Source organism: Acanthochromis polyacanthus, chromosome 5 (assembly GCF_021347895.1).
Source record: "Acanthochromis polyacanthus isolate Apoly-LR-REF ecotype Palm Island chromosome 5, KAUST_Apoly_ChrSc, whole genome shotgun sequence".
In the NCBI taxonomy this organism is placed as follows: domain Eukaryota; kingdom Metazoa; phylum Chordata; class Actinopteri; family Pomacentridae; genus Acanthochromis; species Acanthochromis polyacanthus.
In genome coordinates this window covers 18,750,013-18,767,796 of record NC_067117.1, presented here as the reverse complement: position 1 = coordinate 18,767,796, position 17,784 = coordinate 18,750,013, and the positions used below count along the sequence as shown (strand labels likewise).

At 40.2% G+C, this 17,784-nt stretch overlaps 1 protein-coding gene across 2 annotated transcripts; it reads left to right on the top strand.

The window, feature by feature from the left end:
* Positions 1 to 1,041: 1,041 nt before the first annotated feature.
* pusl1 (pseudouridine synthase like 1) lies at positions 1,042 to 17,708 on the top strand. Of its 2 annotated transcripts, XM_022201431.2 has the most exons (8): positions 1,042 to 1,470; positions 1,554 to 1,614; positions 3,272 to 3,459; positions 8,126 to 8,275; positions 10,292 to 10,462; positions 15,765 to 15,819; positions 16,033 to 16,195; positions 17,617 to 17,708. In XM_022201431.2, the coding sequence occupies exons 1-8, from the start codon at positions 1,397 to 1,399 to the stop codon at positions 17,649 to 17,651; spliced, it is 897 nt and encodes a 298-aa protein (XP_022057123.1). In that variant the 5' UTR covers positions 1,042 to 1,396; the 3' UTR covers positions 17,652 to 17,708. The 2 variants fall into 2 exon arrangements, with proteins under 2 accessions (XP_022057123.1, XP_022057122.1); XM_022201430.2 differs by having other exon boundaries at positions 16,033 to 17,708.
* The last annotated feature ends 76 nt before the right edge of the window (positions 17,709 to 17,784 follow it).

The window sequence follows — 17,784 nt, the reverse complement described above, 5'->3', positions numbered from 1 at the left end:
AAACGGACTGACATCATGATTACACATAGATCAGATTAGATGGAGCGAAATGATCATCTATGCTAAATGGCATGGTCCTCGATTGACTGAAGCCTTGATGTGATATTTAGGCTACCTAATATCTGACTTCACTATGAACCTTTTTGCCTCAAGAGAAACAGTGCAGCTATAGAAGACACAAAATATAAATATTTGACTATAAAATGCACCAACATGTATAAATTGTGTGGAAGAAACATGAGGAATGCATGCAAAAAATACACTGATTTAATAATTTTTAAAAATTGAAGGGTCAAGAGAAATTTCCTTCATTTCCGAAAATGATCCAGAGTCTATAGAATATAGAAGCCAACCATTAAAATTTTGAAAGTTTAAATGTAATCAGTAGCCTAGTAAAAGCTCCACATATGAGCTGCCTTCTTAATAACTTTGCCATCATGTAAACAACACATTCCTTAATATTTTTTATCTTATGTCTCTGAAGAAAATGTCTGTTTCAGCAAAGACATGCAGCCCATTCATCATTTTAAGTTGAAATTAGATTTTCTTTTACTTGATTCCAGGAAATCAAACTTAAATTTATGCAATCAGCATTTGTGATTACATATTTAATAATATACCTATAACAAAGCGAAATAAATTAGGTTAAGCTGCTTTTCTTTCCATTTTCTAGTCCAACTTAGTCTTAATCCTGTTGAATCGGCTGCTTGGGTTGACTGTCTTTCGCTCACTTGCAGCCGGTACATCTTTAACATTCATACTGTTTCTGGCTCCAACGAGTTTGAAGGAAGGAGGAGACACACCTCCTCTGTTCACTGTGACGCAATCAAACAGCGACGGAGAAGACTATCAAAATATCCAGAATTTAAACTTATTGCGTAAAAAATAAGGTAAAAATAGGTTTGCATTGAACTAATATTTAGATTTGTGATCCTTTTGCATTGAATTCATAGCTGTCATTGAATTCAGATCTTGGAGACAGCATTTATCGTCTGAATGTGTGGACAAACCTGAGGGGTGTGCTAATGCGCATGCGTCATTTCAGTTGCGTCACATGAAGGTTACCACAGAAAGTCTCTGCTGCTACACGGTGTTTTCATGTGTGTTAATTCATTGACCGTACACTAAAATGAGCTACTAACATACCCTACTGATATAGCCACATAGAAGCTGATTGTTACCGACATTTTTGCTGCACTTCCGGACTACAAAAGTCTCCTGGACATTGACTGTGCTGCTGCAATCTGTCGCATGTGTTCATTTCCAAACACATGAGCTCCTCGGCAGAGCTGTGACAGTCGACCTTCAAGAACGTCAGAGACACAACCATCAGTGTTTGTTGTGTCAAAGCTAGAATGATTTTCCGGTGTAACGTTTCTCTCTGGCAAACACTGTGATGAGATGTGCAGACAACATGCACAACTTGGCGCGTTACCTCATCTTTTTCCAGTACATCGGAACCAAATACAGGTAAGTGACGTGACAGAATGAGGAATTCCATTTTAAATCCGTGTTATTGCAATAATTTCATTCAATTCTGATTACTTCTGCAGGGGTGCAACCAAAGTGCCTCCACATCAGCATGACAGGAAAGGAGTCCAGGACCACTTGGAGGTAAGTTTTAACTCACTTTGACTAACAGAAGTGTCTGGAGACAGTCTGCCTCCGAGCTACTAGTGTTAAATGTAATGAAGTAGAGAAAATGATCCTAATCTGCCATGTGAGTCTGCTCTACTGGTGAACATCTGAACAGCTTCATTGTGACTTTACATCCTCTTCAGTTCTGCTTCACTGACCAAAAGAAGCACCCTTTACTGGGAGATGCACGCTGAAGAGAAGAGTCTAAATTAAGCATCTCACAAGTCACTGTTATGTGGTGCCTGAAAAGGTTTTACTACAGAAATGGCTGGTTCCACTGTCAGCTTTACATCCATGACTTTTAGGAACCCTAAAAATAAACCCAGATTGTTCAGACAGCTGCGTGCTGGTCACAAATTAAGACACAGTTTTGTCTTGCTGAATATGAATAATAATAAAGATTCGGGGGGGGGGGGGGGTTGTTTTGTTTTCTGTGGTGGTTGCAGTTAATTCAGTCTGCATTTTGTTGAGCCTATGATATGAAGGACTGATTAACAAGATGTCTTGCTAATATGTGATACCTTTTTTATATGCTGGAAAATATATTGTGAGTGAAATAAGAGGTTAACATCATGACTTGAGTTTTCTTGTCTTAAAACTGCAGTGTATTGATGACAGTTTCAAAAACATGGATTCAGACTTCTGGGGTTTCAGACGTGAGAAACCTAAGGAACTAATCCTGTGAACTCGTACTGTAGGGTTGGACTTTCTGTGTCAATGTTCCTCCTTAGAACCAGCTTTTGGTTTGAACATGTTGGACTGAATCACTTCAATATTACAACTTTTCAATTTCTAGCATTCAGCAGTTTTCCAGTGTTGGAGCAGAGTTGTAGGTGAGCTTGAGCTGCAGCAAGGACAGGAAGGATTACTTTCATGGAAAAAAGGAAACTTGAACCACCACCTAATTTCTTGGCAATGAAGAAATGGCACAGAGGTGCAATAAAACAGTAAAAACAAAAGTCAATTTTGTCCTTTGTGGTTTAACTACAGGCTGTAAAGGCTGATAGGTTTAATGAAATCAATCAGATCTTTTTGTCATTTTACTGCCAAATAAATGTGACTGACATATGAGCTGTTTGCACAGTTAATACACAGGATATTCTGAGTGGACTTCTGTAAGTGCAATGCGTTTTTCCTTGTGGTTGTGGTCAGTCGCACGACAAGCAGCCAGTAAACAAATAGCAATAATACCTGTATACAGTATGACTGTGCACGGTGGTGTGCAATCAGTGACCTGAGAGGGAGTTCAGGTATGAACCACATTAAACAACATTCCTGGTTCACATCCAGCTGGAGAACTTTGTTGTATGTTTCTGTCTCTTGTTTCTCTCTGAGCTCTCATTTTTTAATCGGCCTTCTACTGTCTGTCTCTCTAATGAAAGCAGAAAAACGCCCAAAATATATTAGAAAATAAAGACTCACACACTCAAAGAGAAAACACGGAAATACAACAGAAATGATCACAGACTGTCTGTCATGTCATGCTGCTGTTTACTGCTGGTATCCTTTAATGCAACTTACCCATCTCTGACTATTTGTGGCAGACTATGAAGGATTTCAGAAGCTTAAATGTAACTCAATTTTTTTCAACAGTCTGTCAGCAGTGAGCTTTTTATATCTCTGTCTTTGTCAGGATGCGATTCGGAGGCTGAGGCCGAACAACCCAGTGTCTCTGTCAGTGTCCAGCAGGACGGACTCTGGCGTCCACGCCCTCTCTAACTCCGCCCACTTTGACCTCCAGCGCATGAAGGACAAGCCGCCGTTTACTGAAGACGTTCTTGTTGAGGCTCTTAATTATCACCTTGGGACAGAACAAATCAGGTGAGTCAGGGTTCTTTGGATCAGCTTAATATGAACCTAAATGTTCTACCGAAAAGGCAAGCAAGGAATCTCTGGACACACTTCCATGTTCCGTGTGTTGACTGCCATATTTACCTGAAAATCTTTGTCAATCTTTGAAAATCTTCTTTGTCAAGTTTCTTCTACTCTCAGGAGCTTTCTCTCAGCATTTAAGTAATTGTGTACTGTTTGTATGACTCTGTTAGTCTTGTTCTGCCTCTGAGCTGTGTGTAAAGTTGTAATTCAGCAAATACTGAGCAACGCATCTCTCTGTCATGTGGGATTTATTGTCGCTGAACAATTTCTTTAAACAATGAGACATCAGAACTTGTGGGACGTTTTTTCACTTGGATGAACAGATCTTATTGTAGTGTAGTGATTCTACATATAGTTCACTTCTAAGTGAAAATCCAGAGATAGAATTTAAAGCAGATTAGTGTATTATGTTTTCAGGTTGTCCATCTGTTCCATTTTTGTAAAGTTCAAGGTCAATGTGATCTCACAAAGCATGTTTTTGGCCATAACTTAAGAAATGATTGGCTTCTTATGACAGAATTTCACACAAATGTCTAATAGAACAAAAGGATGAAGTCATGACATGTTATATACAAAAGGTCAAAGATCAACCACATTGTGATGTTATAAAGTTCTGATAGAAACACTTTTTCTGGCCGTTATTCAACACCATAACTCAGCAACAGAGGGAGACATAACGGCAACGCTGTAATTCTAGTTCAAATTCTGTGTATTTTGTATCAAATTAATTGATAAATGGACACTTTGTGGCATTATTTTTGCCTGTTCAAAAGACTTTAAATTCTATTATGGTTTTCTAAGTATGTTTAAAGAAAATTTTACTGTGTTTCATCCATAAAACTTTGACTAATTAGCACTGCTTTTATAAATCTTCTCAATGGTTCTCTTTGATGAAATTGTGTTCATTTATTCATTTGTTGTGACTAAGTCATGAGAGAATTGTGCTGCAGAGAACTTAGATTTATAGAACGCATCTCTAGAGAATTTATCATTTTGAATTAATCACAAACAGAATCATGACTGAGCTAAACGGCTGTTCAGAGGCCTGATCTGTTCACAAGTTCACCTGTTGAGAGTTTAGCGGAGTACAGTTTTATGTGCGTGTCTGAAATCCTCTCTGTCCCATCTGTTTTTTTTCCACATCATGTTTGTCTTCATCTCCCCATCGCTATCCTTGCGTTACATCTGTGCATTATTCAAAGCAGCAGTGTGTTATAACTACTTGGGTTTCCTCTGCTGTGATATGTATACTTCTTTAGCTTTTCTGCTGAAGAGAGAACAGACTCCCAGTGCAACACAAACAGAGAAGGACAAAGGGGAAGATGGATAGAGGAACAGGGAGTAAGGGATAAAGAGAGTCATTGAGAGAGGCTGCAGGAAGACAAAGTTAGAGCACGAAACAAATCACGACACGCTGAATGAAGAAAGACAGAGTGCAACTGAGTGAACCATTTGGGAAACACGCTGAGAAGAGTGGAGGGAGGAAAGGGAAGCTCCCAGCATCCCGCTAATCCCTAAACCTGCAGAGGGAAGGTTAGAAAGGATTATCCTTGCTCTGCTTTTTGGTCTATAGCATCTATTAATACACACATAGATACACTCATCTAGCTAAATAGGAAAATACACTAATAAATACACTTTTTGTAATGTCATAGAAACATCATTGTTCATGGGTTTGTATGCGTTTTATATCAATACTGCCAAAATAGTCAACCATCAGTATTGTTCATGCAGAGCCATAAGTTTTTATTCTAGATCATAAAAAAACATCAGATCTGACGCCCCAGACTATCTCCTCACATCTTGCGCAGAGGGAAGTGGAAACCAAAAGGAATTTTTTGTTACAGCAACAATCACAATATGGCTCCTGGCTCACAGCTTTGGTCTGCCGCCTCCTGAGATAGAGGGCCAAGGCAAGATTTAAACGTAGGCTGCACACTGTAAAAAATATCTCTTCTGCTTCACTTGTCTTCTGCTCAGAAAGGGGGCCTCAATTAGCCTAAAATGAACAGCTCTTTTCCCATAAGGGGAAACTGCTGAATAGCAAAATGGTGCCATGCCTAACAATGCCCCAGTTCCCAAATGTGTGAGGCCATGCTTTGTAACACTGCTTATGAAAATTTGATGTGTGTGTGGTTTGGAGGCCAGGCGAAGGCTGCCACTTCACATCGGAGCAGCCGCTGAAGGCAGACGCAAGGGTTTCTTCTGCCACGTGTCACACCCAATCTCCTCCCCTGGAAACGTAACCTAGTTTCTCTGACTGTGCACAGACTCACACACAGATAGGCACACACATGCGCACAAACCTGTGATGTGTGCATTATTCTTCTACTTCCATATAGTCCTGCCTGCTGACGTGCAACCACCACTTGTCATCTCCCATGTTCTCAAACACACAACGAACACATGCATGAATGCTCCGAGCGCAGACACACGTGTGGAGCGACACTATAGGGTGCTGATGTGCTTTGTGCATTCACACTGGTGCAGCTGGCTGCAGCTCTTTGTTCTCTCAGATGAAGGATTCTCCACTCCGCACTGCATTATTAGTGTAAATGACTACGTCTTTGACTTATATACATTTTACTTTTTGTATTACCTGTGGAAATTTGACGAACAATAAAACAAAATATTAGATGACAATTGTTTTGATCAGAATCAAAAAGTGCTGCAACAACAGAAACACTGATCTCCCTCTACCTCACCAGGGTCGCGTTGTAGCTTTGAGTTTAGGCTTTCACTTTTGCATAGCATGTTTCCAAAGACTTAAAATGTCTTCATTAACCACAGTTCTTAAGATTATATTCCTTATTTTTGAGGCTTGAAATATGTACTTTTAATTTACTTCTTTTCAGCTGTTGTTGCAGTGTTGACATTGGCTTTTAGCTGGTTGGTCCACCATTGTGTTCAAAATATCTCATCAAATATTTGCTGGATTGCTGTGTAATTTTCTGCAGACCTCTACGTCAACATCAGAATGAACTTTGATGATCCTCCTTGTCACAAGCAGGTCGGAATTTGTGTTTGTCTACGACTTTGGTTGTTGATCAAAAACCTGTAAAAGTAATAACATTCTTCACATTCAGCAGCCTTACATGTACTCTGGTTTTAGTGTTAAATAGCAAAAATTTAGATGCTAAACTGCTATCTAAGCTGGTAAGTATGATGAGAATTTCAACAGCATTTTAACAACGTTGCATTTTGAGTGCATTAGCATTGCTCTGTCAAAAGTAAAACCTCAATGAGTCATTTGTGGGGCTGCAGACTGCATAGTAGCTGAGCTCATAACTGACTCTTACATTAGAGTGAAGGAAAGATTTCCCCAGTTTGGGTATTAATTCATTAGTAATTGTGAATTTCTGTAAATCTGCCAGCACATCCTTGGACGTATTCAAAGAGATTGTGGAATTTTTAGAATTGTTGCACCATCAGACACAAGTTCTCCTTTAAAAGTTTAAAAAGCCAGAAATATTTAAACCCTTTGTGTCGCCAAATGTTTGATGTTTTATTACGCAGCACAATTTGCTTCATTGTTTCAGCAACAACAATTTGCACAAAGTAGATTAGAGTGAATAATTGACACATACATGCAGAAGTCTTATCGAAAATGCCAGTGATATTCTTCATTCTCTTTTAAAATGTCAGACAGCTTCATGAGTTGATTGATATAATTAGAGTTAGTACGTCTGTCCTGCCTCTGTGAGCACAGAAACATCAAGTGTCCTGTGTTATCATGCTGGAGTCACATCAGAGAGTCTCAGTCTGTGAGTCTGTTCTGATGCTAACTGTGTTACCATAAGCGCTTTGCTTTTCAGGGCTCTTGGCAGCCCTTTAGGACTCTGACAACGGGTGTGCCTTTGTATAAAAAGCTGCAATGTTGGCATTTTGGACAATGACTTCTACACAGTTTTTCTTGCTGGCAGCACAATTGAGAGTATTAGCACCATCTGTGTTTGGGGACTGTTTCTATTGAAGCAAGAATGAAGCAATATTTGTTGCTCGGTGTTTGTCTAAATATCCACCAGACCTCAGATGTTCAAAGATGCCCTCCAGGGATTTTATGTCTAATGTGGTTCTTCCGTTATTAAGTCTAAAATATTAACTATGTCCCATTCCTCTCTGAAAAATCTAAGAAAGTGTCAGCATTTTTTTTTATCTTAAAATAGGAAAATGAACAACGTCTTCTCTATCGCTTTCGGTTTTTAGTGTATGTTGAATATAGGCTTCCAGTTTCCACAACAAACTGGTGTAAGTTGCCTGAACTGGACCATCATTGGCTTTCAACGTAGCTGAAATTACAAATTTTGCTCACACGTAGATGCCTTAAATTAGGATTATAGGTGAGTTTAGAGAAGCTTTCAGCACACGAATTGGAAACTGCACAAACCTCATTAAGTACAGTGAAGCTGAAACAATGAGCAGTGAAGATAAAATTGACCACAATACATGCAATTTTTGCTTTTTTAATGACTTTTTTAGGATATATTTCTGTATGAAGGATCACTGACTTCTGTGTAGAACATGTAACATATGAATAATACAATTTAGGAATTACTGCCACCTGAATGTATCTCTGTTTTCACTCCAAGTGTTCTTTTGCTTTCCCTTCCAGGGTCACCCGTGCCTACCGGGTTCCGGATAACTTCCATGCCCGTTACCGTGCCCAGTCTCGCACCTACATCTACAGAATCGCTCTGGGATTCTCTCATCACTCTCTGCTTCCCCTCACAGACTGTGAACTGTGCTGGAACCTCAGTAACACGTGAGTGATCCCAGTTCATACACCCCTTCCTTCGTTCGCCGATGTCTCTTTCTTTTCCCCGTCGTTCTTCAGTGTGCAGGCACATGATGAGAAATAAAACTACAGCTCAGACTAGCTGCATACGTCACATACTCCCAATAAGCTCATGTCAAGCCTTGTAGAAACGATGGCACGTTAAACACATGAATAATCCACATGTGCCAAACTGGAACAGCAAATTAGGGACAATCAAACAAGGTGTTCTGTCTGAGCTGACGTCCAGAAAACAAACAAAGGAGAGAAAAAAGACAGGAGGAATGGAGAACAAAAAGAGATGAAATAGCTACAAAGCTCAGTCGATGTTCTTTTAGCTGTGATTGGAAGGAGGGATCATAAAGAAAGAGTGCATGTTTGAGCATTTGTCTGCACTTCTCTCCACTTTTTTTTTAGGGGAAAAGTAGGGCAGGATAAGCTGCAGGCTTATACACATGCAGAACAACACCCACGCATTTTTTACTCTGTTTCTTTTCTCTCTCTCTCTCTCCCTTTCTCCTTCTCTTAATTTTTTTTCCCTCCATCTCCTCCTATTCTCCTTCCTTCCTTAATTTCTCTCACTCTGGCGTCTCTGCTTCGTTATCCCTCTCTCATGTTCAGCATTCATCTCCTCCTTCCAGCCCTGAGCGTCTCTGCCTCAGCAGCAGCGTCTCTCGTTTCTCCCTTTGATCTGCCTCTCCCTCGTCATCGCACCCACTGCAAGAAATATGAGTCAGATTATTTCACTTTGTTCAAGATTGGATGAGTGTTGAAAATGAGTTGGAATGTTGCAGCAGAATTTTGGAAATGACTGAAAGATTGATAGCGTGACGTAAGCAGTCCCTTCACGTTTTTCTAGGTTATGTTTATATCAGATATTCAAACTGAAATATAGATGAGTTCTTGGAACAGAGCCAGCTTGTGATCATCTATAATGAAAAGAAAGGTTTGGTTAATAAAATGTCCGAAAACAGTTTCATAAATGGCTGTTACAGTTTATCAAAATACAAGGTGATGACTTTGAGGTACTTGTTTGGTAAGATGAAAATCACAAAATCTGAAACAATAACTGACTCTGTATTTTTACTGTACGAACCTCAGCACCATTTAAAATGAAGGTTCTTCCACATTGTGTTCCACAGTTTGAAATAAATGATGATCTATGATAATGTAACAAAGAGGAAAAACAGCAAATATAAATGGAACTGAGGAATATTTGGCGTTTTACCATCATGTCAGTCAACTCTTCAGTTAATCGTCTTGCATTTTCAGGTCTGAGCTCCACTAATACATTAATAAAATAATAAATGAGACAAAAATTTAAAAGACAAATGCATGTAAATTAGCAAATTAAATAGAAACCAAAAGGCAGAGACAAAAACTTGCAAATGTTTAGCAGAGATTTTTACCACATTCATCATCTTAGCGTGTTAGCATGCTCATTTACAAGATGTATACACCAAGCTTATTCTGTTACAAAAGCATTTGCATGGGGAGGATATGTTGCAAAAACTTAAAACCTAACTGGAATTAAGCTGTTTTTCATTTTTGCACATCTTCATTCCTGACTCACTCTCATGATCAAGATCTGAAATTAACGCATTAAGAATTTAATTAGCGAGTCTCTCTGCACACTCCTCCATTTCCCCACTCTCTCTCTCTCTCTCTCTCTCTGTCAGATCATATTTAAGCAGTAAAAGAAGCATGAGACTGTAGAGAATCTGAGCACCGAGCCCACCACTGCCGCTCGCTGCCTTAAATGAGCCGCTTGTCGACATGCTTTGCCCCGTCACGTGGCATTCTCCCTCAGTATTTTCATATTATCCAAGTCCGCCAATAAATTGATCTGCAAAAGGCGAGAGGTCAGCTTTTGGGTCAGGGTGCAATATCACAGTAAGCCTGCTGATTTGGAAGTCTGTTCACCACAGGGGCTGAGATTTGTTTTGGGAAATATGTTGTTCTTTATGATTAAAATGTTTCTGTCTTGACTCTGTCTCTCATCAGGGAGCTGGATGTGGAGGCCATGCGTGAGGCCGCTGCCATGCTCGTCGGGACTCATGATTTCAGCAGCTTCAGGGCGATCAGCACTGACACGCCGTTTAAAAGCCCCGTGAAGACGCTGGACGTGGTCGATATACAGCCAGGAAGCTCCTTTGCAAGTGCACATTTTCACAGGTAGACTACAGGAGAATAATCACTCCAACTACCAGCAGTCTGCCAACTTACAAGAAATGCACTGATTCACACATTATTAGATGTTTTGGGTGCAGCACAACAATGTGTGGCTTCCTGTGGCTGGCAACAACTGATTAGAGTTGTGAGCGTAAACTAAAACTGCTCACATGAGGCAATAAACCAAATCATTGACCTGAAAGTCACTTCCATGGTACATCTGAGGGGAGCTGCTGAGTTAGATTGTAATTCTCTCTGGGTTTGTCACTACATGCAACACATTTTTACACTGCATGTAGTCCTTTTATCCGCTGTTCCCCTGATGTGTCCACAGCAGCGACGGAGAGAACCACGGCACATGCCAGATATTTGTCAAAAAACAGGAGGGTAAAACTTGGACTTCTGTTCACCAAATGCCCAAAAACACAACTGCAGTCCATTCCATAACTGCAGCGTTGACTCTTCTGGTGGAGCTGGTTGTTCAGTAGTTGTAACGCTGGTGGGTAAGAACCCCATGTTGCTGATAATGTACCTCCCAGTAGCTTGCATGGCAGCTCTCCTGTAATTCATGTGTGTTTTTAAAGATTTGACATTTTAGGAGACATCTTTATGCGCTTTCTTGCTTAGGGTCAGATGAGAAAATCAGTACCATAATTTCTCTCTGGTAGATATAGAGATGGAGCAGCACTGGTTAGCTTAGCATAGGGGAGAAACAGCTTGCTAAAATCTGCCAATCAGCACTTCCACCCGTTCACCAGTTGTTGTGTTTTGTAGCTGCTTCCCCGGGTGTCTTCTAGTAAAATTATATCTGATCTCACTGCAAGATATAATATGATGTATAAAGAACAAAAGATGTACTTTAGGAAGCCTTGCTTATGACTGCAGGACAACAGATTCATGCTTTATGACGTAATAACGCATCTAACTGTTGGACCATACAGATAGAAACACTGTTTGTGTTAATGTGTGTGATTGTATGCCAGGCAGGTTTATGTACTTGAGACAATAAGGATCCAACATAATCCACAGAGGACAGTGAAGGGGAGACAGAAGGGAGAGACAGAGGGAGAGAGGGCCACGTGGGCTTTGGGAGATTACCCGTCCTTGGGGGGTCTCTCTGCATGCCAAATACCACTTTCATGGGCATTAATTATTTGCCCTGAAAATATGGTGCACAATATGGACATGGACAGACTGTGAGCAGAGTAAATGTCACACAGTCCCTTAACCCCAACACACGTGATGCACCGACGATCCGTGAGCACGACGGTTACAGATCTGTAACATATTTCATAGCATATTTGCACACGACCACATTTTCACCAAACTAAAACCTTTTCCCTCTCTTACTCTCGACAGTCCCATGAATGACCCGATCTGTGCTAACATTGGCCTCCGCCAGGTTATTGAAAGCCTCCAGCTGAGCAGCGTGTTTATTTTTTTATGAGGGTCACTATTCTAAGTAACGGTGATAAAATGAGAAGAAACTGATGAATTATTGAAAAGCCAAAGGTTGAACTAAATTTTTGATCCTAAAACAGAGAGATGTGGGATGTGAGGCTGAGTTCTTTGGTCTCCATTTGCTACAGAAAAAAAAATAGTTTTTATTTCCTTCCTGAAATATTTGATCTCATTTTCATGCATAAATGAACAGCTTTGTGTGGGACATACTGGCTTTGCATTATAAGAACATTATAACTTTTGGTTTTTATTTAATTTTTTGTTTTATTTTATTATAAAAGTTATCTGCTTACTGGAAAAAAAAAAACAGTTTAGCCTCTGAGAGACGAGTACAAGCAGGAAGTGGTGGTATTTTTTTAAAGTAGGCGTAAGTTATATTATATGCATGCACATTGATGTAGGAATTAAGTTGCAGAATTGCATCTAATTGAACACATTTCACTTCAGTCTCTCTCTGTGGCTGCAGCTTGAAATTATTTTCACAACGGATTCTTTTATCAGTGATCTTTAAGCCTCTGCACCGGTGCCTGAAGTGACTGGGAGAAGTATGTTTTCAAGTTGAAGAAATCTCATCTTCGGTGCAAACAATCCTTTCAATTTAAGAATAAACTGATTCGATTTTGGTGGTCAATGGTCACTGTGACCTCCTATAACATGTTTCTGGCCATAACTTGTGAATTAATACGCTGTTTATGACAAAATATCACCCACATGTCTAGTAGGATGACATCAGGAAGTGATGCTAAAGGCCAGTGTAATATTAAAATGTTCCGTAAAAACACTTCTCTGACCAGTACTCAACACTACAACTCAGGAGAAGGAGGAGAGTTGAATTTAAACTGCGACTTGGCTACTTGGCAGAGACATACACCCACAAGTTAATGCATATTTAATCCATCACAGTGCCCCAAAGTCAAAGAGAACATCTTAAAAATTGCTTGTTTGTGGTTTCCTTAAGCCACGGCTGCAATGTGAACCAAGAGATAGTCACGTCCCTGTATTTCCCAGAGGATGAATCAGACTGGCTTTAGTGATCCTCTGACTTCTCCTCTAGTGCCACCATGAGGTTGAAATTTGTGGTTTAGAGTGAAATGTTTCAACAGCTGTTGTATAGTTTGCAGTTTGGTTCAGACATTCATGTTCCATTTAGAATGAATTATAATCAATTCTGTGATCCAGAGCAGAATTATTCATCAGCTCAGTGCTACTGTTTGCATAATAAGCATGTTCGGCCTCACAGACCATCTAGCATTGGTCTTAGCTGCTCTTTCTTGTGCTTAGCCCCCTGTTTGTAATAAGATTCCATCCCATCAGAGTGCCTAAATGCAATGCTGCTTTTATTGCTGCCACTGGCCTTTAGCACAGCTAGCTTTGCATTAGTGACAGCTATCTCTGTGTCCAACTCGAGCTGTTCCCTCCTTTTCCTTAAAAGATATTCCTGTTCCTCCAGAGCGTGCTTATTCTTTAAAGCAGCAGCACGAGCCAAGAGTGCAGCCTTTTCCACCTCTGCTCTGATGGGCTCAGAAGCTGTGGTCGACTGGCTGGAGAAACTGGTTCTTGAGGAATGGCGTGACAGCCTTTTGGAGATTCCTGAAGCAACATTTGAAATGCTATCCTGAGGTTCAGTCTGAATCTCCTCTTCATCAGCAGCAGCTTTGTTTTCATCCTTTTGATCATGGACTGCAGAATCAACTTCCTTTTCCTCATTACCAACAGCAGGTGGTTCACTTTCCTCTGCATTGGATTTACACTCAAAGTACCATTATGTGTGCACACAGTATTTACAATGGCCATTCAGAAACATCAGCGCTGAACCTCCTATCCCAGTCGTGCGTTGGCCGGCGTTGACGAGTTGACATCCCGACGTGTGATGCTGGCGTCTGGATGGCTACGACTGCTCCGGTGCAGCTCCAGTCCCGTTCCCAAGGCAACAAGTCCGCTTCCTCTCGATCCAAAACGAGAAAGTTTCCGAGCTAAACTGTAGTGGCTATGTCCTCTACTTAGCCCTACTGGTTGTGGATAGCTGGTCGAGAGTTTTGACGAACACTCAATTTTAAGTAAACAAATGGATTCTTAAGAGTCAAAATAATCCCATTTTTTTTTATTGTCGATCTTGCCTTTAACTAAAACTTGTTCATAAACAAAATAATAAAACGCAACAAGTCGAGCACAGTCAAACCGTATGTCTCACTTCTGTCCTACAACACCTGAACCAAATCACAGAATCACTTAAGTACCTTCATTCTGCCCAGGCCATCAGCCTCAGGTAAAGAAATACAGCCCCCTGGGGTCTTGGGTGAGAAATTACAGAAACAAAAATTAAAGGAAATATGGCTCCTACAGTATCTAGTTTGTTAGAATTGAAATTGTAAGCATGATAGCATGTTGGTGTTAGCACAGAACAACTCTGTGTGCAGCCTCAGCGAGCTGCTAACATGGTTGTATACCCTAGAAATTAATTGACTGGTGACAAACTAATTGATTAATTGTTGAATTACTCAAAATCTGAGCAAAATCGTGAACAGAATTGCTCTTGTGACAATTTGTTGCACTGGAAATTACCATATTATGTCTATCTGTTAAATTAGTGAGATAGACAGAGAAATATGTGTGTGTTTGTGCAATTGTGTGAATATTTAAAGGACAGGCAAAATTGACAAGCTAAGGTAAAAAAAAAAAAAAACACTATATAACGCAGGCCTTTTTATATTGAAATGTGTAAATAAGTAACTGTTTCCTAACAAGTTTGCAGTATCAAATTAGATTGTGAATGCTGTGTTTACAACTTGTGTCACTGCAAAAAAAAAAAAAGTCAGAACATTTTTAAAAATTCACAAAATACTCTTGTGTTGAGACTGGAAGGGGAAAAATACAAACATATCTTACAGTTTGTGGTACTGAACATTACCATATTATGTGTGTCTATTTGTTTGCCAGTTGCTGCATGTGCGACTGTGCAGCTGCTTTATTCTCATCTAAAGATAACGTCCCTCACAGAGTCCACGAGCTAACAGCTCTGCTATACAAATCTGCCTCTGCATTTCTTGCATGTCACATGTAATCAGACAGCAAGCGCTGACTCAAATTTGCATTTGACCCAATTCTTCCCATGTGCCTGTTTGCTCAGTTCACTCTTTTCTCCCCAAAATAAAAAAGTCAGAGAGTTTAGAGGAAGATCCAAAACGGCTCGTCGGGCTTAAAATTCAGAGAAAAAAAACATCAGAAAAAGAAGTTAAATGTCAAATTGCAAAAAAAAAAAGGAGGGGGGGATTCATCTTTTCTATGGCATTACACATAATCCTGTTGGGCCTAAGCTACAGTGCCGTATTCAGCATGTGACATTTAAACAAATCTGTACATGAGGAGAGTAAGGGGCTCCATCAGATGTCTGGCATGAATGTCACATCCGCCTCAGTCCACACAGGAGGATGGCATTGAAATGTCTGACAAAAGAGAGATAAAGGAGAGACGCATCTCAACACGTAATAGACATGAGACAGCACCACAGTTTGGCCAAGACCAGTGAAATGTATTTTCAAGGAAACATTTAGATTAGTTTTTATTTATGCCTTTTCTGTCTCTTAGAGAAATAAATAGGTGTTCTTTTTTTAGCTATATTCTTCATATATAATTTTTCTTATGAGACTGAATCATTTGACAGCCATTCAGGATGTAGTGATGTGACACTTTAACCCTTCTGGCAACATTTAAGCTTTCTTTATTATTGCACGTTCAGTCAGTGATGCTACGTTGACTCCATGCCTTCAGGATTTATTAGCATTTCATGTGAAGTGTTTTTAAATGTGCTGTAAAGACATGACATATATTTTATTTCTTTTTCCAGAGAGTTTTCATTCTGGGAGCTGAAATTTCAAAGCAGATCATTTCTCTATAAGCAGGTTTGTTCCTCTTAATTTCTTGAAAGCCTGTAGCCTGTTTTCTCTGTGTTTCAGTGTAAATGTGTTGCAGGTTGTTGTGAGCAGGTAGCACCATCTGCTGGCGGTGACTGAAACCTGTGGGATCATTCAGCATAAAATGATAAAGTCCTGCAGTCTCTCGTGATGTAGCTATTAAGTTCATGTAAGAGTAACAGGTGCTGCTCTGGCTGGCAGGTGCGGAGGATGACGGGGGCCCTGGTGGCTGTAGGCCAAAGGCGGCTCTCAGTGCCTCAGCTGAGAGACATAATGGAGGCTCGAGACTCTCTGATCTACCCAAAGCATCTGGCTGCTCCAGCCCACGGCCTCTTCCTCGCCCGGGTGGACTACAGAGAGGAAGGTGAGCAAGTCAGACAGAATAGATTAAGCAAAGCCCCAACATCACAGTTATCTTCTAATGCAGAAATATTGTTTGTATCCCCGTGGCAAGAAATGTATTCTAGGATAGACTTTGCAAGTCTGAGGCAGTAGCACACTCAGTAAGGTAACTGAACTGAAACACCTGACAATGTATGAAGATCAAGAGCCAAATAGGTTCCAGGGCCTTTTGCCTCCAGAGATGCAAAGAACACAGTGGATCACACAGCAAGTCTTGTGTTGCAGGAAGATTGAGAAAGACTTATCTTTGCCTTGTTTTGAAAATCTATAGTTTATTCAGACTTCAACAAATCAAACAGTCTGAAAAAGTATTATAGCAGACATTTCTTAGAACAACAGAGAACAGACAACTTATACAGACTTCTTGATATTAACCAATCAGCCACAACATTTTGTACCAGAATAACTCTGACCCACAAAGGCACTGACTTCATCAGACCTCTGAAGGCATCCTGTGGTATCACGCACCAAGACATTATTAAGATCCTTTAAGTCTTAGAAAGGTACAAAGTGGGGCCTCAATGGATCAGACTTGTTTTTCAGTTACATCTCACAGATGCTTGGTTAGATTGAGATTTGCACATTTTTGAGGCCAATTCAAGATCTTGAACGCTTGGTGATGTTCCTCAAACCATTCCTAAACAATTATCGTGCTGCAGTAGGTCACTGTTGTTGCGATGTGGCCTGCAGCAATGTGTAGGTAGGTGGTACATGTCAAAGTAACATCCAAATGAATGCCAGGAGTCAAGGTTTCCAGCAGAACATTTACCAAAACATCACACTGCCTTTGTGACATGCCTCCTTCCTATAGTACATCCTGCTGGCCTCTCTTCTCCAACATTATTTACACCCAGTTGTCCACATGACATGAAAGAAGACAAGATTAACCAGAACAGGTCACCTTCTCCCAGTTAGATTCTGTTTTGATGCCCACTGCTCTTTTGGCTGTGGAAAGGGGTCAGCATGGACTCACATCTGCCGTTTTGGAGATGACTCATTTGGCGATCGCAGTTTGGTTCTAGTGAAAGTCATTCAGGTCCTTATGCTGCCTGTTTTTCCTACTTCCCCTTTGACAGCTGCCACTGTAACGTAAGGAGATAATTAGTGTTTTCACTCTACCTGTCGGTGGGTTTAATCTAGTGGCTGATTGCTGTATGTTGTAGATTACCAGTTGCTTTTCAGTTGTCTACCAAAAATAGCAATATTTTGAAGCATAAAATGTAGTTTAGTATTGACTGTGAGTTTTGCTAGATATCAGACATATAGTCGCTTTTGAGGTTGCCATTGATGCCTTAGGTGCTCATTTGTTAGGAGTTTAGATGATTTGTGTCACATTTTCTTTATCAGAACATGTCTGAGTTAGCTTTGTTCCTGTCTCCTCAGACCTGCATCCATCTACAGGGAACTCAACGGACTGATGCTACTTTATTTCTAAACTATTGTGTGAAATTCTTTTAATAAAGTGTTTTTCTTTATATGTGTATTTTTTCCACAAATGCAACAGCTTCACTGTGAGTCAGTGATCGATATTACATTTTCACACTTAAAAAA